The following is a 26,920-nucleotide window of genomic DNA, read 5'->3' on the forward strand; positions in this document are numbered from 1 at the left end:
GGAGTAACAAATTGAGTCAAGAAGTGAGGGAGGAGTTTAGGGTGTTTCAATTTCTTGCCTCAGAGACTAGAATAATGGTGGTGTCACTGACTTAGATGACAAAGCTTAAGGAGCAACTACATTTGGAACTGAGGTTTCAGATGAACATAGGATATCTAAGGGTTGATGATCAGGAGGTAGGTGCGTCTGGATAGGAGCTCCAAAGCCACAATCCATGTGAGCGCCCTGCACCTGAAGTGTAATTTCAGGGCTGTCTGCATGGAGGCTGCTCTCTGAAGCCTGGAGATGAGTTAGGTTAGCAAGGGAAATGAGCTAGGTCTAAATTAGGAGGAACTAGGCAGAGAATCCGGAGAAGGCAATGGCACCCTACTCCTGTAATCTTGCCTGGAAAATCCCATGGACGGAGGAGCCTGGTGGGCTGCAGTCTATGGGGTCGCGAAGAGTCGGACATGACTGAGTGATTTCACTTTCACTTTTCACTTCCATGCACTGGAGAAGGAAATGGCAACCCACTCCAGTGTTCTTGCCTGGAGAATCCCAGGGACGGGGGAGCCTGGTAGGCTGCCATCTATGGGGTTGCACAGAGTTGGACACGACTGAAGTGACTTAGCAGTAGCAGCAGCAGGCAGAGAATCATCCATCTCCCCCAGTGACTTACAAAAGCCAGGGGAAGAGATTTGGTCAATGAAGGTCAACAAAGGTCAGGGGAATGTCTAAGGTGATCTTATGAAGGCCTCTGAACCAGGGTCTGACCCTTAAAACATCCAAAAACTTTTCAACAACAACTTGGACTGTCAAGTCAAAGCAAAAAGCCCTCACAGTGGTCACCCTCAGTGTTTGCGTAAGTGACAGCCCTGTTCTCTGAGGAAGGAAATGTGTTTACGGAGTAAACCATTCACTGTGGTCTCAATGCTGATGTCAGACCATCAACACTCATCAATTCTTATCAAAGCAAGCCATCCCTGCTCCAAACGCACCTCTCCACTGTGTGCTTCTGGAACGATGGTGATGACGAGGGTCAAGATGTGTCTGTGTGAATGGATACAGACGCATGTGTATGTATGCTCACAAAAAGGGTCTTGGACATCTCTAAGCTGCCCATGAGAATGTGAGAATAAAAATATTAACTGTAGGATGGTTCTCTTCCTTGTTGCTCTTTGAGTTTCCCCACTGCAGCCACGAAGCATAGATCTTGTAAGTGTATTCATGTTCTTCCAGAAGGTAATACAACAGGTAGAAAAACGTACCCATATTCGTAGGTTCAGGAAGAATAGGAAGCAGCAGTTGCTGCTTTTCCTCGGCTGGTTCCTAAAATTAGCACAAAGCAGCTTTACTCCCCTGTCTGCTAGAAATAAGGACAGATGTCCAAACATGGTCTCTTGAACCCACCTTGGTTCATCCTCCAGGAAGCTTGTATTTTCATGGTTTCCAAGTACCCCAGCGTGGAGCAGTTGATTCTTCACACTCTCTGAGCATTCTACTCCCAGCAGGTATGGGAGAAGGCAGGAGGTGGTCACCTGGTTATACCACCATCTTTGGCAGAACTGATGCTTATGATAAGAACAAAGCTATTACAAAAAGGCTCCTGGAGTTTTGTAGGGGAATTTCACATAACTTGGAATAAGCAGAACCCACATAAACTGACTTCAGGTCTGGATGGGCATTTCCACTTTACACTGTGAAAATAATGATAGTGGTGGTGGATCTTCAATGTATGTTACTTGGGTTTTTGTGGATTTGCCCATATTCGGTGTGGAACAAAGACACACACGTGCTTTTAGATACACCTGCTAAAAGCAGTGTAAGCAAAAGGGCTGGGGTCTTATTGTAAAGCCACACAGTTCTCAAGGGGAGGACTTCTGGGGCAGGAGCTAGAAGTGGGAAAGGGAAAGCTGGCCTTCAGGAAAGTTTTGCTGGTGCCTGGTGACTACCTAATTCCTCGTTCCTGCTTCTAGTGTGCCTGCATCATCCTTTCCTTCCCCACTGGCCTTCTCTTCTCCCTTCTCTTCCACGTGACCCAACATGGCCACCCCAGCTCAGACTCCACAGGACCCTTTTGCTCCAACACTACCACACTTCGCTGGTTTCTCTCTCTCTGCCTTCAAACCTCCCTGTCCCAATTCTAAACAGCCCAGTTCATGTAAAGAGGTGGCTGGAGAGGAGGCCTCAAGTGGGCACAGGCGGGAAGCTTCCCTGAGAAGGTGGTGTGGACAGGGTTGCACTCCAATGCCAGCCACATGCACCTATCTATCTGCAGGCATCCTAACATCCACCAGCAAGTATATGAGAGTGAAAACCTGACAAGTGCAACCTTACCTTAGCACCAACTGATTTAGACAAAAAGAAGTATCTGCTTTGCATGTAAACTAATTAACCAAACAGCAACTCAAACATTTTGCACAGCAAATTCATCTCTTTGGTCTGCATTTGTGGTTTCTCTGAAAACAGAATTAAACCAGGCTGAAGAACACAGCCACCTGTGACAGCAGCTGGTCTTTCTGGCCTGCTTAGAATACCCTGGGCAATGCCACTGTAGTGGCCATTTGATGCTTCAAAACTATTTTTTGTTTAGGTCTAAGTGGTTTGTTATAAAGATTTTGGAGGTAGGCTGCCTGAGTGTGTAGCCTGGCTCTACTCATCAGCTGTGGGATCTAAGACCAGGGGCTTCCCCAACTGTGCCTCAGTTTTCTCATCTGTAACTTCAGGTTAATAACGGTACTGGCCCTAAAGGCTGATTAGGAGGATTAAGTGTATTAATATCTGTAAAGAGCTTGGGATGATGCCCAGCAAGTAGTATGTGTTCCAGTAAATGATACTTATTACTGGTATATTCACTAAACAAAACCCCACACAAAAATCTTCCAGAGAAGCACTTGATAAAATACTTGAAAAATAAGTTTATTATAACTAATGAATATAAAATCTGACAAATGTTTTCAAATACTTTTGCAAAAAAAGTAAATCCCTCCCTTGTTCCCCCTTCCCACAAAATACAGAGTATGAACTTGGACAGTTTTACATGAAACCTAAACATGAAATTCTCATTTATCCAGTTGATCCTTAAAGGCTCCAACACATTATATTCTAAGTAAATGTCCATTAAAATTAAGGAATCAACAAACCACCAGTCACTTGCTTTCCACTGTCATTATGATGCTCATTCAAAATGTTGAAGGACAAGAACAAGTAACATAGGACTGCATGTGACAGATATTCAAAGTGCATGGATCCATGAAATCACAACCAACTGAGATGAGAATACTGGGGGCAGAATTAAACACTGACTTTAAAAAGCAATCCAAGGAAATCTATGTACATAGTAGCCTTTGGCATCTGGTCTAATGTGTTTCTTCTTTACAGAGACATTATGTTGTCCATTCTATTAACCAGATTAAATCAACCTTAACACATGTCTCATCTGACACAGATTGTCCACAGCCAATTTCACATGAGGTAGTTGGGCTGCTTACTGACATTCTAGTGAAACTGTCATGACACCGGGGACTCATGCATCAAACATGCCACGAGACTGGCTCATTAGCCTTCTGGGAGGCAACAGAATTACTTCCAGATCACCCTTCTTGTCACAACTGACTCCATGATACACCTATAAATAGACACAGATATGTGGGAATCTGTGGATGAGATCAGCTTTGCTAGGGGTACCAACCATCCCAGAGTGGTTTCTGTTTACAAAGTCTGGGAGGAAATATGATCAGACTTTAAAATACATAAAATAGAAAGTCTCGTGCTTAGAACAAGCAAGGTCTCTCTCTTGTGTTCTCACATAGTGTAGCTGAGAACATGTGTTCACTCTGAAAGGGAACTGATTAAAAAGGGTAACCAAAGAATTTGGAAACTTCTGCTCCGCAGAGTAGTGCTATGTTTTTCCTTTTGAAATGAAACGTTATACAGAAACAGTGCAGAAGAAGGATCGATGCTGTGCCAACTGTACCGCTGAGGGCCACTTCCAAGTGCCCTGAGGCAGCAGCGCGATGAGAAATCATGCGAATGGCCTCTGTACGCAGGCTACTGCCTGTGCCAGGACAGGTCTAGGGGCATTTCCAGAGGAGGTCCAGTGAACAGTATGCTCATGGAATTGCTCAAAGGACCCTTACACCCTATTAATAGATAAGCAGTCTTAAAATACTATTAGACAGCTAGTGGGGATTTTTATGTCATTATTATGAACCCCTGAGTAAGCAACTGCAGAAAATGAAGGGCTGCCCGGAAGCAGAGCGTGTTTCCAGGTAAAGTACTCTACATGCATGTCATAGGGACGTGGGTTGCTGTTGACACTGAAGCTCATGTACAGACTCCACCAGATCACAAAGAGCATGGAAGTCAGGCATTCCAAGACAAAACACGTGAGCTCAGCTAACAGAACAATGGCTTAGAATGTACTGTACCCATGAATTCTAAATCTAAAAAAAATTTTAAAGGTTCACTTAAAAAAAAAAAGAAATCAAACATGAGGACAGGAAAGCTGAATAATTATAAAAAAAACAAAACTAAAATCAGAAGCAAGTGATTCAGAAATGTACCATCATGGAACCAACTTCTACAGTACACGGTCATTTAGTAGGGAAAAAACCTAAGAACAGTTTTCTTCCAGAAAGCTCCCAAAATCATATCTTGTATTGCTCATAACCCTCTGACTTTCCTTACTGACTTAAATGACATTTCTTCTGATTTCTCACCATCAGATTTGGTTTCTTTAATAAGATATCTCTTGCTTCAGCTCTTTTAGTTTACTTCAAATTTAATAAAGAAAAGTGTAATTTATTTATTGGTCCCTACCACAAGCTTTTCCTACTTAAAAACACTTTTCCGAAAATAGAAAACTAAAAGCATTAACTTTAGGGATGGATATATGTGTGCGTGTGTGTGTGTGTAATTAATAATCAAAAAGAGAAGACTGCAAATCTTTCCAGTAGCATTTATCTAACAACATATCACTTTTCCTAGATGGTACACACCATATGGTCACCTGCTTCACAGCTATACATTGGGACAGGGGTTCTTTAAGAAGCTCTTGCAGACTAAGAGAGAATGCTCATAGGCTGGGCACCTGACCCTGGCTAGGCCTGTGCCAGATGCTCCACATATGTGCTAGAAAGCTGCTGCTGAGGAATGGAGCAAAACAGTTTAAAAAGGGATGGATCTGGTACTCTGATGAGGGTACTATTCACAACAATTAGAAAAGGAGAGAGAAGCAGCAGGACTGAATTATGGAGTTCAGATATCCCTCATCATGGAATATGACATTTGGGGAGCATTTATATTCAGAATGACACACAAATAATGATGACAAGGCCCCTGAAGTCACTACTTAAACATCCTAACAAATGCTGCCTTTCAAAGTCAATTTCCTGGGCATAGATGTGCTCAACATTCCAAGAGCCCCACTTCTAAACTTCCAGTAGAGCTGGATCAAGAGGTGATGAGAAAATCATCTGCACTTCATAGACACAAGGTGGTTTCTTCCCCAAAAGGTACCCCCTCTAACTTAGCATTTTTGCCAAGATTAGATATAATGAATCAAATTTGCTTTCAAAGGACAAAAAATTGCCATCATTTAAAGGATTTTGTTTTGTTCAGTTAGACAAACACACGTTAATCCCTCCTAAGTGTAAGGCCTGGCTTCTACCGTGGGAAGAAGTATAGACATGAATGAAATTATATGTATCAAAGTACCTTGTGAGAGATTGTTCAAATGCTACTTATTAGCTTCTAATGATACCTAGAAGACACATTACCTTTTATTTTAATTCAAGATCTCTCTAAAGGTTAATCTAGAAAGGGAATCCTAAAAATGTTTGAGCAAGGTGATTACTCCACCAACAAACATAATACCATTTTCCTATCTCCTCTGTCAGAATGAAAGAAAGCTTGGAAGCCCCAGGAATCTTGGGAGGATTCTGGAGAGAAAGCCTTAACTCTCTTTTCTCTTTGTCCTCTTCTTAGATAGTAAATGCAAATTAGCACAAATTGTGATTTTAAGTAAAATGGAGAAGCAAATAGTGTAGTTCCAGGATAAAGCTCTGACTGTGCCAAGCTTCAGGTCAAATTGAATTTATCATCTAGTATGATGATAGTTCAATTTCCAGAGCTTTACGCATCTCAGGTAAACTTAACATGCTCCAGTAAGGAAAATATCTATTAAAAAACATTACCCCCTTTCTGCAGGGCTGGAAAAGTGTTGAGTAGATAATGTGACTTATTCAAGTTACTCAAGCTTCTCTGATCAAAGATCCCAGATAATATGAAATCTTCTCCAGAAAACTGGGTCATATATACCAAGGCAGTACCTATATAAATGTGAAATGGTTATGTTGAGCAGCTTTCTTTTTGTGTGTATTCAGAGCCTTGGTGGAAAATCTGAGGTATATTCCGTGAGCCCACCTCTGTCAGGGACCACAGCAGTTCACCTGAGGTGACAGGAAGCACCAGCATTTGCTCAAAACGGTCATGTTTCACAACACTTACAGTCTCCAGGTAGCCTCCCCATCTGATGGCACAATAGCTGATGTGCATTCACTCAACGTAAAGCAAAGGCAGGTGGCTTTTTCCTTCCCTTTATGAGGCTCTGTGAAGGGCAGGAAGTCTAAATTATCCCCGAGTCCTGCCATCATGCCCACACTAGCCAGAGAAGGAGATGCGACTAATTACTTGTGGGAGTGAAGGAGACAACACACACGCCTTGGCAGCTGCCAACAGCAAGTGCCAAGATATGAAAGAATCAGTGTCACTTCAGCACTGTTTCTCTCTCCAGCCTTAAAATATCCGATACTGTTTTTCTAAAGTTTAAGCATTTTCCACAAGTCCTTATTGTGCAGAGTACCCAATTCAATAATCTGAGCTATGTTAAATGCCCACTCGTTTGTTTAAAGACAGACAAAAAGACCAAATCAGTACCCTTCCCCACAGCAACCTCTCACCCAAGGAGAGGGTTCTCTTTGCCCTCGGAGCAGCATCCCCTGGGCCCCTCAAAGGAACACCACTTTCAGCTGGGGAGCTAGCTTGTGCTGGACCTTTCCTTCCAGTGACTTTAAGCGAGTAGCCTCTGGCACAGAAGGCACCCGTGGCCTCTCTCCCACACCCACTCCTGGCAGGCTGACTTACTGAGGGACTGAGGCCACATTCCTGGCAACACGTCACACTCTTCGGGTTGTTTAATGAAAGACTTAAAAATCCCACTTTTAAACATGGTCCCAAAGCTCTTGAGACAGATAAGCAGCTGCATCTGGCTTGCTCTGCACCATTGGTGATTAAGCCAAAACTGGTCAGAGAGCACATTCGGAACTGTGGCCCCCGGGGACAACACCAAGGTCTGCATGTTCGGTCAAGAAAGCTGCTGAGTAAACTCGCTCCACTTCTCACTCTCCTTTTAACTACTTCACTTCAATGATAGCCTCCTCCTCTTTCCAAGAAAGGATACAACATATAGTCCATGCAGAAGACTGGGAATTCCATAAACTAGAATTTAACCTCATAGTTCTTCAACCCTGTTGCACAAGAATACCTTGTACAATTTATTCAAACTCAAGGTTTATTATCCTGAGTCCTACTCCCACAATTCTGGTTCTTCAGGTCAAGGTAAGGCCTGGGAATTTAATTTTCAAACAAGCTTTCCATGTAATTTTGACGTAAAGGTGGTCCAGGTCACACATGGAAATCACGTGGTTCCTCCATTTAGCGGCTGTGTGACTGAGCCTATCCCTTGACCTCTAAACCTTACTTATGAAGTTTAATAATAATCCCTGAATACCATGGTTTTGCTGTGATGTCCAACTGAGATGATGCAGGGGAAAGTAGGTGGCGAAGGGTGTGTACTGCACAGGGGTCATCTCATATGACCCACCCACCTCTCCCATACTATCCTCTGGCTCGGGGCAAGGCCACACCACTCATCTCTTCAGAGATGGCACTGCTTGGTCACACCAGTGTACTGGTTGTGCTGAATACACAGGTTCTTCTGGCCCACGGAGCCACAGAGAAGAGAATTCTCTGCAGAACATCTAGGAATAGCAAACTCTACATTTTCAATAGCTTCAACAGAGGGGCTTAACTCCTTGAAAATTTTAGACTAATTCTAAGTTGACTGAAATAATGGCTATGAGTTATAGTCCTTGATACAGAAAATTGCTCATTTTCAGCTTGGGTTTGGGTGGCCCATTAAAACTAAAAGCTAAAAACAAAACATAATACTAACAAATTCATTGTCAAATCTGCTCTTATAACTTGCTGTTCACATCTATATAACAGCTACAATTTGGTTTTCCATGAGGCCTTTTGAACTAAATATATAGCACCTTGATTTTTAAACACACAAAACATACAGCATTGAAAAAATTATATATAAAAGCACTAGGCTTTTCCTTCCCCTCTCCATTCCCCAAGTAAGAGATTGGAGAGGGCTGGAGCTGCTGCTGGAAATTTAAGTCGGGCAACAAAACACTTTAGCAAACTTTATTCCCTGAAGTGAGGAGGCAGCGCTACCCTGCAGATGTCATACCACCTCGTCAGACTCCAGTCCGTGGACCTCGTATAAAGTGTCCAGTATCGCCAGCTGCTTCTCCATGGCGGGGAGGTAAAGGCTGAGGTCCCTCTGCATCCCAACACTGAAAGCTGCCTTCTGGTGGTCGCCTTCCTTAATGGTTAATGCAGCCACAAAATCTTCATAGGATGGAGCTGCCCTCAGAGCTAACTGCAAAAGAATTGCTCGTGAAAAGCTGCACCATGACATGCTCTCTTGCACATTATACTCATGCACAAACACATGTGTGCACACAGTCACACATATACACAGAGCTGAGGCGAGCAAGAGTGAAAAAACAGGCATGCATTCTTTCAGTTCATGGACTCTTCAATTATGTTTCAAGAACCAAATCACTTTAATGTTTGAAGAAGCACATATCTTCTTGGGCTATCTTGAGGACGAATAATCCCATCAAGTCAGGGAATGGTGAGAGGAGAACAGTTTGAGAAAAGCTCAAACTTTCTCATTCACAGTGATCTAGACTCTTCCCGTGGAGTGCTAAGAATGACTTGCACACATGCTGCTTGCACAGTCTTTGTTGGCACATGGCCAGCCTGGTGGAGCAGCTCACCATCCTGTTTATATCTCATCTCCACACACTTTACCTATGTCCCATTCACCTTTATGTAGAGATTTCCTTTGTATTTGTGAACATTTTCTAAAAATGAAGGGGGTTAACATTTATGGTTTGCTTGCATGCTGATGCTTTAACGTATTTTATCCCAGCTAATCTTTGTAAGAACTCTGTACAATCTATATCCTTTATTTTACATATGGAAATCACACAGCTAATGAGTGCCAGGGCCAGGATCTGAACTTAGGATCATCTCTCCGCTTTTTCAACCATACCACCAACCACACTGCTTCCCCGAGGAAAGATTTCCTAAGCTCCTTACAGCTCCCCTCTCTCTGCAGGCCAACTGTTCCCTAAGCATCCTGAAATCTGTTCTCTGGCATCTACTAGTTTTGGCTCCCCTGAGCTCGCTGGAGGCTTTTAAAATCTTCAATAGATTGTAAAAAAAATCTTGCAGTTGCTTTCTTGAGCTTCCTTATATTGAAAGTCTTTGAGAATCAACCCTCTCCCTTTCTGCAACTGGAGAGTGACTGGCATTATGCAGTGGTTAAAGCACAGCCACTAGGTGAGGAGACCTGGACTTGAATCCCAACTCTTTTACAGGTTAGCTTGAGGAATTTAAGCAAGGGGACTAAATTAGAACCTCAGTCTCCTTGTCCGCAGATGACGACTGGTAGCACTTTCCTTGTCTGAGGGATTAATGGGAATGCAGGATGCGTTTACTCCACTACCTGGCACATCATAAACACTCAAATAATGGTAGGGGTATAAGGGACAGCAGAGGATGGAGGAAAAGCAACTGCCCAAAAATATCATGAGAGAAAATCTCCCAGAACAGAAGGATATGAGTCTCCAGATTTAAAGACCTAGTCAAATGCTTAGCAAAACGAATGATAAAGACCCAAAGGCAAACATGGTGAAATTTTACAAGGTGGGGATAAAGAATAGATCCTAAAAGCATCTAGGAGGAGGTGAGGAGCGGTTTACACATATTAGATTTTACCGGTTTTATAGTAGTAACACTGGAAGCTGGAGGACATCAGAGGACTGCCTTCAAAGTTCTGAGAGAAAATTACTCTTAACCTTGAATTCTGGTGGTTCACGGTAAAGAATCTGCCTGCAATGCAGGAGACCCGGGTTCAACCTCTGGGTTGGGAAGATCTCCTGGAGAAGGGAATGGCTACCCACTCCACTATTTCTGCCTGGAGAATCCCATGGACAGAGGAGCCTGGTGGGCTACAGTTCACGGGGTCACAAAGAGTTGGACACGACTGAGCAACTTTCACTTTAGAATTCTACACCAGCCAAAGCAACACTCTAGGAAAAAGGGGCAGAATAAAGACAATTTCAGGCATGCAAGAACTCAAAAATTTAGTTCCCTTGCACTCTTTTTTTTAGGAAGCTACTAGAGTTTGGATATCATCAAAAAAAAAGGGATTAGATCAAGAAATAGGAAGTCACAGGACTTGGGAAATAAAATTAAGGTGAGGTGGGGACTCAGTATAGGGAAATTTATGAACAAAAGTTCTAGGACAACAGCAGTACAACAAATCAGACTGGAATAAGAGTTTAGAAAGTTCTGAAAAAAATACAGATAATCCAATACATTTGTAAGTTCAAAATGATGATGATGTGAGAGAATTCATGGTACAGAGAAAAATATAAAACTCATATAAGAAAGAACAAAAAAAGTCATAGAATTTTGGCTCATCATCATCATGTTGACTTGTGATATAATTATACAGGGAAAGTAGAGGCAGGGGAGGGGAGGTAGTGGCAGTAAGGTCTGAGGTGGCAAACTCTAATCTATAACAGAAATCAACATTAATTAAAATGGATGGGGCCACAGAGAAGAGTAAATAGTTTTAGAATTACAGAAGTATTGGAAGAAATAGCCAAAGCATTTGAAAGTTGCAGCCTCTTTTAGAGAGTCTGGGAAGTATGGAACAAACTGCCTTTTTTGTTATATAACCTTTTTGGACTCTGTGATAAAAAGCAAAATAAAACTACGTACGTATATTTACATAAAATAAAAAATGTTTAAAGTTTCTCCAGAGTGGAGCCCACAACAATGCATTTCTCAAAGGTTCCTAGGGAACAATGATGCAGCTGAGTCTATTTGGGAAACAATGACAGAACTCAACTGAAGCGGAAGCCAAAACAGAGAGCCACAGAAAGAGACAGAGCCTAGACTAGACATCAGCTCCATAGACCATAACCATTTGAAGATAAAAGTCCAATATTTGGCTGTTAAGTAAGTCAGATTCGGTGAGTGTAAAAGATATTTCCCTGAGCAACCAAGATTAGTGAGATCTGTCCCTGATGATTTTAATCAGGACATTAGAAAACTCAATAAACTTCCCGAAGTAGGGATGACTTGGAGAATAACAGGAGAGAGACTGAAAGGAAGCTCCTCTATTAATAATGCTGTTACCAAATGCTCAGCAGAATCTATTTTCTTAAAAATCAGCAAATTAAAAAACTCTTGGCAGTAACATCAAGAGTCTTCCAAATGCTCTTTTCCTGTAACTTTGGGTGTTATTACCTCACACCCATGTGTTTCAGGTTTTGTTTATAAGCAGGGAAAATAGGAGAAGCCACTTCAGAGTTATGAGATTAATAACTTTACGTAAGTAAAGCGCCTAAAACAATATCCAGTGCATGGTAAGTGCTCTAAGTTGGGGTTTCAGTTCTTTGCATTAGACACAGCTATTCTTCTTCCAGGAACCCATTTTGAGGAAATAACTGTTTTAGTCAAAAATGCATAAAAACAGATGCTGTTTCATCTGTAAAAACAAACTTAGAAGCAACTGAAATTTCCAACACAAAGGTTTGGAACAAATAAATTACGGTACCTCTATACTGGGGGAAATATTAGGCAATCCCTAAAAATAAGTGGGGACAACTACAGCTAATACTGCTGCTGGATATAGAGCAAACGTGTGAAAAGAGTAAATTCTAAGAATTCACATCACAAGGAGAAAAATTTTTCCTTTTTCCTTTCTTTTTATTGTATTTATATAAGATGGATTTAGCTGAACCTATTGTGGTAATCATTTTACAATACATTTAAATCAAACCACCATGCTGTGTGCCTTAAACATACAGTAACATATGTCAATTATTCCTCAATACAACTAGAAAATATAAAAACTAAAAAAGTGGAGAAAAACAATACAAAACTATACAACCAGTTAAGTGTCAAAAAAACTTACATGCATATACAGAGTAAGTATACAAAATTAAGATAATTATACACATAAAATAAACATAAAAATATAAATATCTATTAATAGATATTTATATAAATATACACAATGAAATAGAACAACATTGAAAAGAATATGTTAAATAAATGAAAATAAGAGCAAAGAAGGCAAAACACAAAAATGTTGAAGATGGTTATTATAGGGCAGTGAGACTGGACAATTTTAAGTTTTACCCTTTCTATTTTTCTATACATTTTATTTTTACAATGAATCTAAATTACTAAATTAGATTAATTACTAAATTACTAAATAATATAAATTATTTAGAAAAATGCTGTAAGTTAAAATGTCCTTTTAAACACTTATGCTCATGATAAATTTTCTGCTATAGCTTCATGCTTATTGGCAATGTCTCTTGGATCATCAATATTTCAGGATTAAACTCTGCCCTCTCTACTGGAATAAAAAATAAAACAAAACTACATTTATTTTTCTTATAAATGAGGCAACTCAATGTTTCCCTGCTTTTCATCTCACCAAGGGAACTTGGGCATCAGACACCTGCAGGCAATCATAGTATTTACTCAGGGAGATTGATGAATGGAGCAGCATCTTTTGCCTAATTTCTCACTAGCAGTTTCTCAATTATTCTGTCTTCATTGTGGAGAGCTGTGATGTGTGGGATGAGCACCAGACTTGGAGACAGATCTGGGTTTAGACCTGGGCTCTGCCACTGCCTTACTTTGGGACTGAAATGAACAGTTCTGAACTTGTAAAACAGTGGGAGCTAATCCTAAGGATTCCCAAAGATAATGAACACAGAAGTACGTGGCACAGTGTCTGATACATGGTTAAGTGTACAACAGCCACACAGAAGCTATTATTACGTTATTAAACATCCACTGAAGGTAAATGTGAGCAGTTTGTGGCTGCAACTGGTCTGGCTCCTAGTCCAGTGAACAGTAAAATGTTTCATTTTCACTAAAATTTGGTTTCTTCCATAAATTCTTCCCACTTTCTTTACCAGTCTCCTAAGAAATCATGACCTGAACAGTTCTTACTTAGGCAAATTAGTAACAGACTTCATCTGCAAGCTATTTTCAATCCTCTGACATTTCCTATTGTACCACGACATGAGATTCAGCCTTTTCATGGCTGCACATGACTATGGCTGACCTCTCGTCCGACGGTAGAATTACAGAATATTACTGCTGACAGAAAGGGGCCATCTGCTCCAGCTATTTTACAAAGCAGGTGAACTGATCTGTCCACCTGAGAACTATGATTCTCAGGTGTGTGTTCTTCCCAGGTCATGCAAGGAAGGAAGGAATAATAGGGAACAGGAGCCAACACACACAAATACAAACACTTCCACAAGGGAAATAATTGGGGAAGAAAAGGTTTCCAGTTCTAGCCACTGGCAACCCAGGTCAGTTAATATTCAAAGATACAATTCAGTTGAGGAAAAAAGACTAATTAAAATCTGAGAATTAACAGGCCTGACCCTGACAGGCAGCAGAGGGAGCTATGGGCTTGAAACCACCCCTGGTTTCCCCTCAGAACGTGATCTCTAGTCTACACTGACACTCTTTACTACCTCATCTGAAAGGCAGCCACTTCTGAGACAAATCTCAGGGTCCCTGGAACTAGATAAGGTGAAGCACACTCTAAGTCTTTTCTTACTGTTTATTGCCAACATTTCCACACAACAGACTTACAGATTTCAATGAAATAAGCAACATTTTGTTCTTATTCTCAAAAACAAAGCAAACAGAAACACCACACACACACAAAGCGAAACAAAACACCTTGCTGTGACCATCAGAACATCAGGAGGCAGAAGGCTTACTTACCGCAAAAACTCCTCGAACGACCCAGCCATGGTGCTGCCGCAATGTTTTACCATATGCATTATCTTGAAAAGAAGAAATACTCCATGAGGAACAATTTCATCAGAATTTGATGTGTTATTTGCATCATGTCCTTTCTAATGTACATAGCAGCATATTCCTATAGGTATTAAAAACTGAGGGAAAAAAGCTTAATTACAAGATTATATACTCCAAAAGTCCTGAGTAGGAAAAACAAGCCTCCAGAGATTTTTTTTAAAAGAAAAATTGAAAAAAAAAATTGATATTTCCACTCTTACCCTGTGTCAATATAGCTGAACGGTGGCTTATTATTATGGTTGGAAAATTCAATACATAGAGTGAAGTAAAAAGGGAGAAAAGGATATTGTCATATGGAGAATATAATTTAAAATTCACTATAAAAATAGAAAAATGCAGTTCTTTGAAATGTTGTGTGACCCTGAGCCAGTCCCTCAGCCAACCTCTTTAACCATCTCTTCCTCTTTGTAAAATTTTCTCTAAGGTTCTCTTCAATTCTAACATTCTATTCTGGGATGTCAAATGTTAGTCCTAGATGTCCCACAACCCTGGATATACAGTGTTAAAGCTAGAACTTTGAAAATGATTATGGAAAGAACAGCTTGAAATTATTAAGCTAGATATAAAGTAACCGGTGAGGCTTATTAATAAAAGTCAATTCATATTCTAGACTTTAAAGATAAAAACCTATTTTTTTTTCCCAATGAGTTTTAGGAGATTAAAAAACTTCTATGTAATAATTTTAATTACAAAAAATAATCTCAAGAACAAGATGACTGCATTTTATGCAAGGGATATGTTCCTGAAGGCTTTGAATAATTCAATATATTCCAAACTGAAAACTGATTTTTCTACAGGAATAAACATTCTCTCAGGAGGCACAGCTCTATATCACCACAGTGCATTTTTATTTCAATGCTCCATTTTATTTTTTAAGCATCATCTTTAGTGGCCTACAGAGTCCTCACATTCCTAAATTATAGCGCAGAATATCATGGGGGCTGTTTGACCTTCTTTATCATGTCTTACCACATCTACATTTTATTCCAAACTTGTTTGTTTTCATGGGCTAGTTTCAGCACTAGTACAAGCACCACCGCCATTTAATCAATGCTTGGGTGACACTATAATAGGATACAAAGACATTTTAAATTGTAACAAGAGCAGAGGTTAAAATAATGACAACAACAACAAAAAAGACCTAGACACCAAGACCACAACCACAAGTTCCTATGCAGCAAAACACAGTGTGGCTCACAGAACTGCCGAATGACATCAGGTATCTGCATTTTACTGAGCAACACAGCCAGGCCGCACGGCTGCAAGCTTAAACACAGTTTACAATTAATTTGAGCCCTCTAGCTTTGAAATGATGTAATTCTTGTCAATGTTTATTATTAAAATTTGGGTGAGGCTTCATTAATACTTTTAGGATCAGTTCAGTTCAATCTCTCATTCATGTCCGACTCTTTGCAATCCCATGGACTGCAGCATGCCAGGCTTCCCTGTCCATCACCAACTCCTGGAGCTTGCTCAAACTCACGTCCATCAAGTCGGTGATGCCATCCAACCATCTGATTCTCTGTCGTCCCCTTCTCCTCCTGCCTTCAATCTTTCCCAGCATCAGGGTCTTTTCCAGTAGGTCAGTTCTCCACATCAGGTGGCCAAAGTATTGGAGTTTCAGCTTCAGGATCAGTCCTTCCAATGAATATTCAGGACTGATTTCCTTTAGGATGGACTGGTTGGATCTCCTTCCAGTCCAAGGGACTCTCAAGAGTCTCCTCCAACACCACAGTTTAAACACATCAATTCTTCAGTGCTTAGCTTTCTTTATAGTCTAACTCTCATATCCATACATGACTACTGGAAAACTCATAGCTTTGACTAGATGAAGCTTTGTCAGCAAAGTAATGTCTCTGCTTTTCAATACACTGTCTAGGTTGGTCATAGCTTTTATTTCAAGGAGCAAGGGTCTTTTAATTTCATGGCTATAGTCACCATCTGCAGTGATTTTGGACCCCAAGAAAATAAAGTCTGCCACTATTTCCATCTATTTCTGCTTTATTGACTATGCCAAAGCCTTTGACTGTGTAGATCACAATAAACTGTGGAAAATTCTGAAAGAGATGGGCATATCACATCACCTGACTTGCCTCTTGAGAAACCTATATGCAGGTCAAGAAGCAACAGTTAAAACTGAACAAACAGTATGTCAAGGCTGTATATTGCCACCCTGCTTATTTACCTTATATGCAGAGTAAGTACATCATGAGAAATGCTGGGCTGGATGAAGCACAAGCTGGAATCAAGATCACCAGGAGAAATATCAATAACCTCAGATATGCAGATGACACCACCCTTATGGGAGAAAGCGAAGAACTAAAGAGCCGCTTGATGAGAGTGAAAGAGGAAAGCGAAAAATTTGGCTTAAAGCTCAACATTCAGAAAACTAAGATCATGGCATCCAGTCCTATCACTTCATGGCGAATAGATGGGGAAACAGTGGAAAGTGGCTGACTTTATTTTGGGGGGCTCCAAAATCACTGCAGATGGTGACCACAGCCATGAAATTAAAAGACACTTAACTCCTTGGAAGCAAAGTTATGACCAATCCAGACAGCATATTAAAAAGCAGAGACATTACTTTGCCAACAAAGGTCTGTCTAGTCAAGGCTATGGTTTTTCCAATAGTCATGTATGGATGTGAGAGTTGGACTGTAAAGAAAACTGAGCACCGAAAAATTGATGCTTTTGAATTGTGGTGTTGGAGAAGACTCTTGAGAGTCCCTTGGACTGCAAGGAGATCCAACCAGTCCATCCTAAAGGAGATCAGTCCTGGGTGTTCACTGGAAGGACTGATGTTGAAGCTGAAACTCCAATACTTTGGCTACCTGATGTGAAGAGCTGACTCATTGGAAAAGACCCCAATGCTGGGAAAGATTGAGGGCAGGAGGTGAAGGGGATAAAAGAGGATGAGATGACTGGATGGCATCACCGACTCAATGGACATGAGTTTGGGTAAACTCCAGGAGTTGGTGATGGGCAGGGAGGCCTGGCGTGCTGCAGTCCATGGGGTCGCAAAGAGTTGGACACGACTGAGCCACTGAACTAAACTGAACTATTTCCACTGGTTACCCATCTATTTGCTATGAAGTGATGGGACCGGATGCCACAATCTTTGTTTTTGAATGTTGAGCTTTAAGCCAACTTTTTCACTCTCCTCTTTCACTTTCATCAAGAGGTTCTTCAGTCCCTCTTTGCTTTCTGCCATAAGGGTGGTGTCATCTGCATATTTGAGGTTATTGATATTTCTCCTGGTAATCTTGATTCCAGCTTGTGCTTCATCCAACCTAGCATTTCACATGATGTACTCTGCATATACGTTAAATAAGCAGGGTGACAGCCTTGACGTACTCCTTTCTCAATTTGGAACCAGCCTGTTGTTCTATGTCTGGATCTAACTGTTGCTTCTTGACCTGCATGCAGATTTCTCAGGAGACAGGTCAGATGGTCTGGTATTCCCATCTCTTGAATTTTCCAGTTTGTTGTGATCCACAGTCAAAACCTTTAGCGTAGTCAATAAAGTAGAAGCATATGTATTTCTGGAACTCTTGCTTTTTCAATGATACTACAGATGTTGGCAATTTGACCTCTGGTTGCTCTGCCTTTTCTAAATCCAGCTTGAACATCTGGAAGTTCTTGGTTCACGTACTGCTGAAGTCTGGCTTGGAGAATTTTGAGCATCGCTTTACTGGCGTGTGAGATGAGTGCAATTGTAAGGTAGTTTGAGCATTGTTTGGCATTGCCTTTCTTTGGGATTGGAATGAAAACTGACCTTTTCCAGTCCTGTGGCCACTGCTGAGCTTTCCAAATTTTCTGTCATACTGACTGCAGCACTTTCACAGCATCATCTTTTAGGACTTGAAATAGCTCAGCTGGAATTCCATCACCTCCACAAGCTTTGTTCATAGTGATGCTTCCTAAGGTCCACTTGATTTCGGACTCCAGGGTGTCTGGCTCTAGGTGAGTGACCACACCATTGTGGTTATCTGGGTCATTAAGATCTTTTTTGTACAGTTCTTCTGTGTATTCTTGCCACCTTTTCATAATATCTTCTGCTTCTGTTACGTCCATACCATTTCTGTCCTTTACTGTGCCCATCTTTATGTTCCCTTTTCATTCATTCAAAAGGGATTTTGGCATACCTTACTACAATTTTACACAATTCAAGATTGCATAAAATACATTATATTTTCTATGAAATAAGACTGTACATTTGAATTCTAACAGCAGATTTCCCTGGCTATCTAAAGTTTAAGGAATGGGTTGAAATGCCAGCATCCAGTATTGCAAAGCTAAAGCAGAAATGATAAAAAATCAGTAAATTCAAGTGTAGAAAGAGCTCTTAGAGAGAGCCTAAAGGAGAAATCAAGAGTTAATTCAATTTTTTTCTTAGGAGAAGAGTCTGAGTAGGCTAGGGCATTGTCAAAGATACAAGTCTTCAATGTAAGTCACACTTCAATGTAAGTCCCCTATCTGATTCTCTAAGGGGACAGATGTTATCAGAGACATTTTAGATGGTACATAAGACCTTAGTGAAGAAAGGGCTGTTAGCGGACAAAGCGTACAGGTGCAGATGGGCAGGAAATACTAGGCACAGCCTCTGGGGTAAATCAGCAAGAAAATCAACTTTCCAACCATCTACGGAGCCATCTGAACTGGTAAGATAGTGTACAGGTCCATGGAAAACATCCAGAGGTGAGTCACAGAGGTATAGTGGGAAAACTGTATTTCTTGTGCTCCTCATCAATGTAAGGTATTAAATACCATTAGAAATTAGTAGATAATTTCAGTGCCATTACAATCTGCTCACGGACAGTCACAACGGAACAGCTGCTCCATCAATAAGAACTTAGTGTGCGCCTATCGCATGCCCTTTACTGTGCAAGGCAGCATGGATCTCCGGGAGATTTAAACTCAGTCCCCTATCCTCAGGAAGTTCATGGGCTTTTAAGAGAACCGGCGTTTAACAAATCATTATTATGTAAACTGCCAACTGCTGTAACAGACATCTGTATCTAGTACTACAGGAAAGGAGAGCGGTGAATCCAGCCTGGGAGCATATGGACAGAGAGAATTCTCCAGAGGACTCTCAAAGGCTGGCTAGGGCAGAGAGGAGGGTGGTGGCTGGAGTTGCAGATGGAGGAAGCTACATGGAGATGGTGGCAGGAAGGGAGAACCATTCACTAGGGCTGCAGATACTGAGGATGGGACCAAACTGGGAGGAACTTTTAATGCCATGTCAAGGGTTCTGAACTTCCCATCTGAGGCACAGTAGTAGTTTAAAAAGGTATAAAACTTACTACCTTTTTTTTTTTTCTGATTTCAAAAATAATGTGTTCATTGTTAAAAATATGGAAAATGTAAAAAGGGAAGAACTAAAGAGATATATAATCATGCCTCCCAGAGATAACCACATAGGGCATTCTAGAGGTATATTCTTTTAAGTCTTCTTTCCTATACAGATAGTATTACTTTCTTCTACTAATAGTCACGATCATTCTAATTTGGAATTGTGGTGGGGAAGTAAAAAGAAACTCACATTTCTTTACAGTATGTAGCAAACACAGGTGCCTCCTGTCCTGGCCTTTGAGCCTTCAGCTCCAGAGCTCACCTGGCAGCCACTGCTTGTTTACAAGGGCTCTGGATTCAGTACTTCTCCAACTCAGGGGCTTTATACCTTTCCCACCCTTTGCCAGTGAAGGCAACTACTCAAAAAGGCCCAGAAACCTTTCTTCACGGCCCCTTCTATGGGAAAGCAAGAAAACAAGGATGTGGTGAGTCCAAGTAAGAGGGGCAGCCTGGTCTAAGGAAGAGAGAGCTTCTCCAGCAGCACTCTCTCTGTATCCCACCTGGTCCTTCTAGAGGAGGCAGCTGTTCTTTGCTGTGCCTGCATCTTGCCAAGAGAAGAGTTCCACTGGGCAAAACACTGGCCAGGCAGTCTAACAGGAGAAGAGGGAAGCAGAGAATTTCAGCTGGGTCCTGAAAACAGGCCTAGGAAGACCACTTCTGCAACTGAAAACCAACAAATAAAACTCATAAAAGAAAAAGACTTGACCAAAGTCCTTAGGTGACTTCTAGGGCTGCACATATCCCTGCCACGTGAGGATGCATTAAATTAGGATGAAGTCTATAAGCCTGACCTATTTTGGTTACCTAGAGAAGATTAGAAAATGAAATGCATTAATCTTCACTGAACTACCCATTCATTATCATAATGCATGTTCTATAATCTTCAAGTATTTTTGGCCTCTGAAAGACATAAATGATTCCCTTCTTCCAGTTCTTTTAAATGTGTCAGTTCCTTAGAAACCGAATCAAAATTTCTGAGTAGGAAGCACTCACTGACAATCACCTTGCCCAATTCTTTTTTTTTTATGGATGAAAAAAACAGAAGACCCAGAGGGATAGTTACCTGCCCAAGGTCACAAAACTAAAAGCAATGAGAACTTAGGGCATTCCTGTCACATTAAAGCATTCTGACAAAACTGATGTTTATTTTTTGTGATAAAACAAAATAATGAAAATGAAAAATGTGCCTTTTCCCAGCCATATCTTGAAAAAAATCGGAACCTTATTCTATTTATGGAAACAACACTGATCTGATTTTTTTTAATGGTTAGTCAAAACCTTTCTACGAAGTATTTAGAAATGATGCCTCAACCTATTACAGCATCTGAGTACCAACAACCTTTCCATTACTGCTGATGGACAGCTATTCTGTCCAGAAACAGAATGCATGAGAGTGTTTATTTATCTATAACTAGTAAGGACTTACAAAATTACTTTGGGTTGTACAGAGGACAAAGGAGAAATACAAATCCAAATTTTAAGATAGAGCTTGAGAAGCAGACAAGTAAAGGCAGGAAGCGTGAAAGCAATCATTCACTGAGCTTAGGAAACATGAATTATCTCAGTTCTGCAAATGAGCTAAATCAGGAAGTCCTCAGACAAGAATCATGAACGAAGAAAGTTTTGAAAGTGAATAAGCAGTAAATAAATCTGAATATACCGAGTGAAAAAGGAATAGTGTGTATAATGTGACACCATGTATGTGAGTTTAAAACATGCATTATAGATACTGTTTATGGATACATAAATATATAGTAAATGTATAAAAACATTTATTATATAATAATAAACTACAAATTCTGGATGAAGATCTTCTCTGGAAGTAATGGGGTCATGAGGTAGTAGGTGGAATTGTGTTTATATATTTGGCCAAATGATAAATATTCGATATAATTTAAATGGGCTTTCCAGGTGGCACAGCAGTAAAGAATCCGCTTGCCAAGCAGAAGACATAGGAGTCATGGTTCGATCCCTGGGTTGGAAAGACATCCTGGAGTAGGAAATGGCAACCTGCTCCAGTATTCTCACCTAGAAAATTCCAGGGACAGAGGAGCCTGGCTGGCTACAGGCCACAGGGTCGCAAAGAGTTGAACGCAATTGAGCACACACACCAAAAGACCTACTACTAGGAAAACCCCCAAATTCTTTACAGTGACTAAGTTTCAGGCAAAATGAATAGTGTGGAGAAAAGCTAACTCAATAACCAGTTGACAGAGATGAAACAAGTACCCAAAGATTTCCTTTGTTACCTTCAGGCACCATGGAGATGAAAACTTGTACTGTAAGCCAGTTCTGCCATTAGAGCACATGCTGTGAATAGTTCTGAAGATGGCATGACTTCATTCACATGTCCCATACTTTCAGAACAGTTAGAACAAGTTACGATTTGATGTCAAATATCTAATTACAAGTTCTGATTTTCTCTCTCTTGTATAGCTCTCCTTATTTGTGAAAGCCTTTTATATTAACTGTATAACTGAGTATCCTTTAATTTTTTTTTCCTATTCTGTGCTAGAGATCTTGGTTAGGTTAATGTTTATCTGACATTTATGAAATCATTCGGAGGTGAGGGATGTGGCAATATGCTATCCTGCTGAGGGAGTAGTGCAGAGCATATAACATTTAGTACAATGGTGCATGAAATGGCAGAGCAACTTTTCTTCCTTTCACTTACAAGGATGCTTTCTGAAGCCTCTTTTTGATGTGGCATCTGTGAATGGAGGGGCTCAGCTACAAGGTGGATCATTAAACACATTTGCTTTGTGTACCCAACTCTTTCCTTAGAATGATCTCTAGAAAATATCAGAGGACACTGAAGTTCAGAACAGCTCTTGGCATGAGACCACCCAAAACATTCCACTCTGATCATCATTATGGGGGATCCAAGAGATGGCTCAAATGCAAAAGGAGGCAGTGTAAAACTGATGGCCTCCTTCCAGATGCTGAAAACTCATTCTAGGTCATAGAACTGCAGCAATACAATGACTATACATGCATTTTCCAGAAAGTTAATAGACGTCACTACTTTCATTTTGTCATTTCCAACTTTTACATATTATAAGCCATTAAGACTATGCAAGTTTTATGAGCATTTACCTCAAAACCTGTCTCAAGCAATGGATTTCAAATTTGGGAGTGTCATCAAGGTTTATCCTTAATTTATCCCCACTAATTGTCCTGCTGTTCCTAGGTAAGGAAAAATGTTCAGGCATTGGATAACCAGTCCATTATCATGAAAAGGAGGCAAAATTAACTGATACTATGGGTAACTAATTTCAGTACTTTTACTCCTGCTTATTTAATAATCATTTAGAGGCAGTAAAAATTCCCAAATAACCAAATGTAGCCTAGCAACAAGTAAGCTTCAACATTCCAGCTCTGGATGAATGGGTTTCAAATTGTAGCATGGATTAGAATCACTTAAATGACTTGGGATCACACGCACTGTTGGGTCCCATCTCAGGAGTTTCTGAGTCAGCAGATGTCAGGTGGGACCCAGTAGTCTGCAATTCTAATAAGTTTTCAGATGCTGCTGTCCTTGGACCATTCTGAGATCCACTGATCTGGACCTGAGACCCTAGGGAAAGTACTTATCTTCTCCAAAGTTTAGTTTATCACTGTAAAAGGGGAGTACTCAGATTAAATAAGATGTTTATAGAGAACCTTGTGTCATGCCAACACTGAGTGCTCTATAAATGGTAGCTGTTATTACAATAACTCAAATTCAATTTTAGAATGAAAAAATGTACACTAATGTGCTTATATATGTCATATAAATTACACATACCCACTCTTTAACCTATATACCCAAACCACCTCATTTTAGACAAAGGTTCTACTTATAAGGGCTATTATTTCAAAATGAAAAAAAAAGAAGCCATTAGTCTAGAAGAAATATGCATCAAGGAGCCTATTGGTTCTGAGTAGTTAATGTGTAACATTTCTTATAAAGCTCTATTTGTTTGTACAAAGCTTGTTGTGTCTGTGTTCAGAAGGGAGGGGGCGGTTAGGGGAGTTTTCTCCCTCCACGTTGAACAGCAGCAGGAAACTAGGAATCCCTGTAAGCAAAGATGATTTAAATCATGAAAACCTCTGAAATAATCCTAAGCATCAGGATGAAAATCTCCAAGTTTATAGTCCCCCTTTCCTTTGCACTAAAAGTAATCCAGCAGGGAAGAGAAAGAAGGAAAAGTTGAGACTGGCTGTGATTATTTCGGCTTTGAAGCAGCATTTACCCTTCAAGTCTCCTCTCTCTTCACGAAGTCAACATCTCTGGGCTCAGTCTCCAAATAAAGTAAAAGGTAGGGGAAAAACAGGGATGGGGCAAGGCAGAAATGGTGTATCTTCAACTTCCTCTCGACCTCCAAGGTAAGCAGCTGGGTTCTCCTCTATCCTAGCTCCAGCAGAGGGGTAATGAGATCAGCATCCCGCACTGCCCCTCACAGCCAACAATCACAAAGCAGTAGCATCCTGTGACAAGCAGAGTGCACCACCAGGCACCCAGTGCTGAACCCCGTATCATCTGCATTTTCTTGCAGGTGGAGGTGGTGGCATCTTCCTTCCAGTGTGAAATTTCCATACTAAGAAGTCAGTCTGGAGGGAAATTTAGGGCTTAGCAACTGAGCTTTGTAAACTTTCCATTTCTGATTTGGGACAAATAAGCCCCATTTTCTGGTAGGTTATTAACTGTGCATATATCATGATGATGAGAATATAAACAGCAACAGAGTTAACCTCTGTAAGTGCTTACTGGGCTTCCCTGGTGGCTCAGATGGTAAAGCACCTGTCTGCAATGCTGGAGACCCAGGTTCGATCCCTGGGTTGGGAAGATCCCCTGAAGAAGAAAATGGCAGCCCACTCCAGTATTCTTGCCTAGAAAATCCCATGGACGGAGGAGCCTGGTAGGCTACAGTCCACGGGGTCGCAAAGAGTCGGACAGGACTGAGAGACTTCACTTTCACTTTCAAATGCTTACTATATGCCAAATTTCTAATCTTTTCATATGCATAAACCTACTTAATCTTTACAATAATCTTATTAGGGAAATCAAATCATCATTCCCATTTTATAGATGAGGAAGCTGAGGCATAGAAAAGTAAATTGCCTGAGGGCACAACACTATCCAGAAAGTCCATGATCTTTATCACCCCACAAAGTCATAAAATTTGATAGATACTGGTTAGGGGGTCCTAATTGTCATGGTGAATATACTTTTAGTACTGAAATCAGGACACACAGTGGACAATATAATTGATACTGTCTTTGAAATTCAAGGATGAATGAGAAGCCCCAAAATGCAGGTAGCTCAGGGATGGTGGAGAAGACCTTTTGTGGGAAAACTGAAGACCCTGGAGACAGCAACCCCAAAGTGACCCTGCTCCAGATCCCTTCTGGTCTTACCAAGTCTTTTAATCTTTCAGAATTTCTATAACCTGACCTGTAAAAACAGACTGATGTTAGGATTAAGTTATATAAATTTTTTATACGTTACAGAAATATCAGCTTTATATTGTTTCATGGCACATCAGCAAGTTTCCAAGCAGGAAAGCCTGGGAAAATTATGTAGGGCTCATGACACATAAGGATTTATTTAAGAAGAACTGACTTCTTTAAAATATTAGGTTTTCCTATTAAAAGATGGCTCTCTATTAATTTAGCTCTTCTTTAAGATAAACTGATTTTTAATAAATTAGATGTAAATTAGCAGGTCACCATCTCATGGGTTCTTTTTTAACAAAGCACATAAGAAACAATAATAATGAAATAGAAAAGAAACAAAACCAAATCTTGAAAAGCACACCCTGTCTCCTCCTCCAGGGGTCTCCATTCCACATCCAGTTCAGTTAATCAATCAAAATGTAAAGAACACTTACTCAGGGCTGTCTGGATGTCCTTTTCTCCATTTTTCACTTCAGTCAAAAATCCTTTCAAAAATTTGAGACCTCTAAAACAAAAAAGAGGAGGAAACAATATTTCCAAAGGTCACTTATATTGAATGGGTATGAAAAAATGGCAGACATAAGCTTCTTTTTCAACAGTATCTTGGGCACAGCAATAAACAGATCAAGTCACATGGCTGTCCTTTCTGTTTCTTCCCTGTAATTTCCCTTTAGCTTGCTCTAGATCATTCTTATCTGAAATACCTAAACAGTGGTTTTCAAAATGTGGTCCCAAGACCAGCAGCTTCAGCATCACCTGGAAACTAGCCAGTAATGCACATTTCAGGGCCCCACTCCAGACTTGCTGAATCAGAAACTGTGGGTTTTGAGTGGGGCAATCTCTGTTTTTTTCAATAAGCTCTCCAGGTGATTCTGATGCTGCTACAGTTTGTGATCCACTGACTTAAAGACAAATGAATCAGCTTTACTGTCCTTTATGATTCCTATCTTATATATTCTATTAATATGAACAATGTTTTATCACTATCAAGACAGAGGCAAAAAAAAAAAGTTGGTGTTCTATTCATCAGGCCTTCTGTACAACTGCATTACAGCCTTCACTTAGAAGTAGCCTCCTTCACCTAACAATTTTATTGCAGGTAACATTTCAACTTGACTAGATTTCACCTGCTGCCCCACCCCGGCCACCTCACCTCTTCAGCCACAGGAGGGCTTCCGTAGCTGAGTTCCTAACCTGGGCTACATCGGCCTCCACTTCGTGTAGCACAATCTTCTGGAGTGTGGTAAACTCTTCTTTGTTGGTGATATACTTCTGGTTTACTTTCTGCAGGAAAAGCAGAGACATAAGTTAAAAGTGCTAAAGCTATCAAGCAAGTCTGTTTACTGAAGTTTGTTAAGCAGGCCTCTAAGAAATTAAAATAAATTAAGCCTCTATTACCTTCTTCTTTATGTTTTCCAAGTAATCTGTTTCATTTGTTTGAGAATTCTTATTGGGTTTAACCCAGATTTAAATAGTTAGTTTGAGGGTTTTAAGGTACTGTTTTTAAAGAATTTTTTTTTCCTGTGAGAAAGGCTCTTATAGCTGGCCTATGCTTTTCGACCTGAGTATAAACTCAACAACCATTTGTTTTTGAATACAATTTCATGCAACTACTCCCTCCAAATAAAGTCTTCAGAGACAAGCTAGTATACTCACTTTAATATTTCCAACTAGATCCATCTTAACAGGAGCAAACACAGTAGGGCCAAGTTTGTCTAGAAGAAAAAATTGAGAATATCACTGAAAAAGGTATTTTTTCAAGTGGAAAATAAACTTAATGGATAACACCCCAACTTTCATTTTTTGCTTTTAAATCATTTTCTAAACATAAGCTTCAAAGATTTTTGGGACACTG

General features: G+C 40.4%; 1 protein-coding gene across 5 annotated transcripts in view; it reads right to left on the reverse strand.

Annotated features, from left to right (window-relative positions):
- Positions 1-3,134: 3,134 nt before the first annotated feature.
- PLEKHA8 (pleckstrin homology domain containing A8) overlaps positions 3,135-26,920 on the reverse strand; it is a 66,312-nt gene continuing 42,526 nt past the window's right edge. For 2 of the 5 annotated variants that reach the window (XM_055590485.1, XM_055590486.1), the window contains 5 exons: positions 26,722-26,780; positions 26,219-26,349; positions 25,500-25,570; positions 14,179-14,240; positions 3,135-8,710 (listed from right to left, as the gene is read on the reverse strand). In XM_055590485.1, the coding sequence (XP_055446460.1) occupies positions 8,513-8,710; positions 14,179-14,240; positions 25,500-25,570; positions 26,219-26,349; positions 26,722-26,780 (521 nt within the window). In that variant the 3' untranslated portion in view covers positions 3,135-8,512. Of the gene's footprint in view, positions 8,711-14,178; positions 14,241-22,112; positions 22,419-25,026; positions 25,064-25,499; positions 25,571-26,218; positions 26,350-26,721; positions 26,781-26,920 lie in introns of those variants that run through there. The other 3 variants (XR_008717919.1, XM_055590487.1, XM_055590488.1) reach the window with 3 other exon arrangements.

The sequence above is a fragment of the Bubalus kerabau genome, chromosome 8 (assembly GCF_029407905.1).
Source record: "Bubalus kerabau isolate K-KA32 ecotype Philippines breed swamp buffalo chromosome 8, PCC_UOA_SB_1v2, whole genome shotgun sequence".
Taxonomy (NCBI): domain Eukaryota; kingdom Metazoa; phylum Chordata; class Mammalia; order Artiodactyla; family Bovidae; genus Bubalus; species Bubalus kerabau.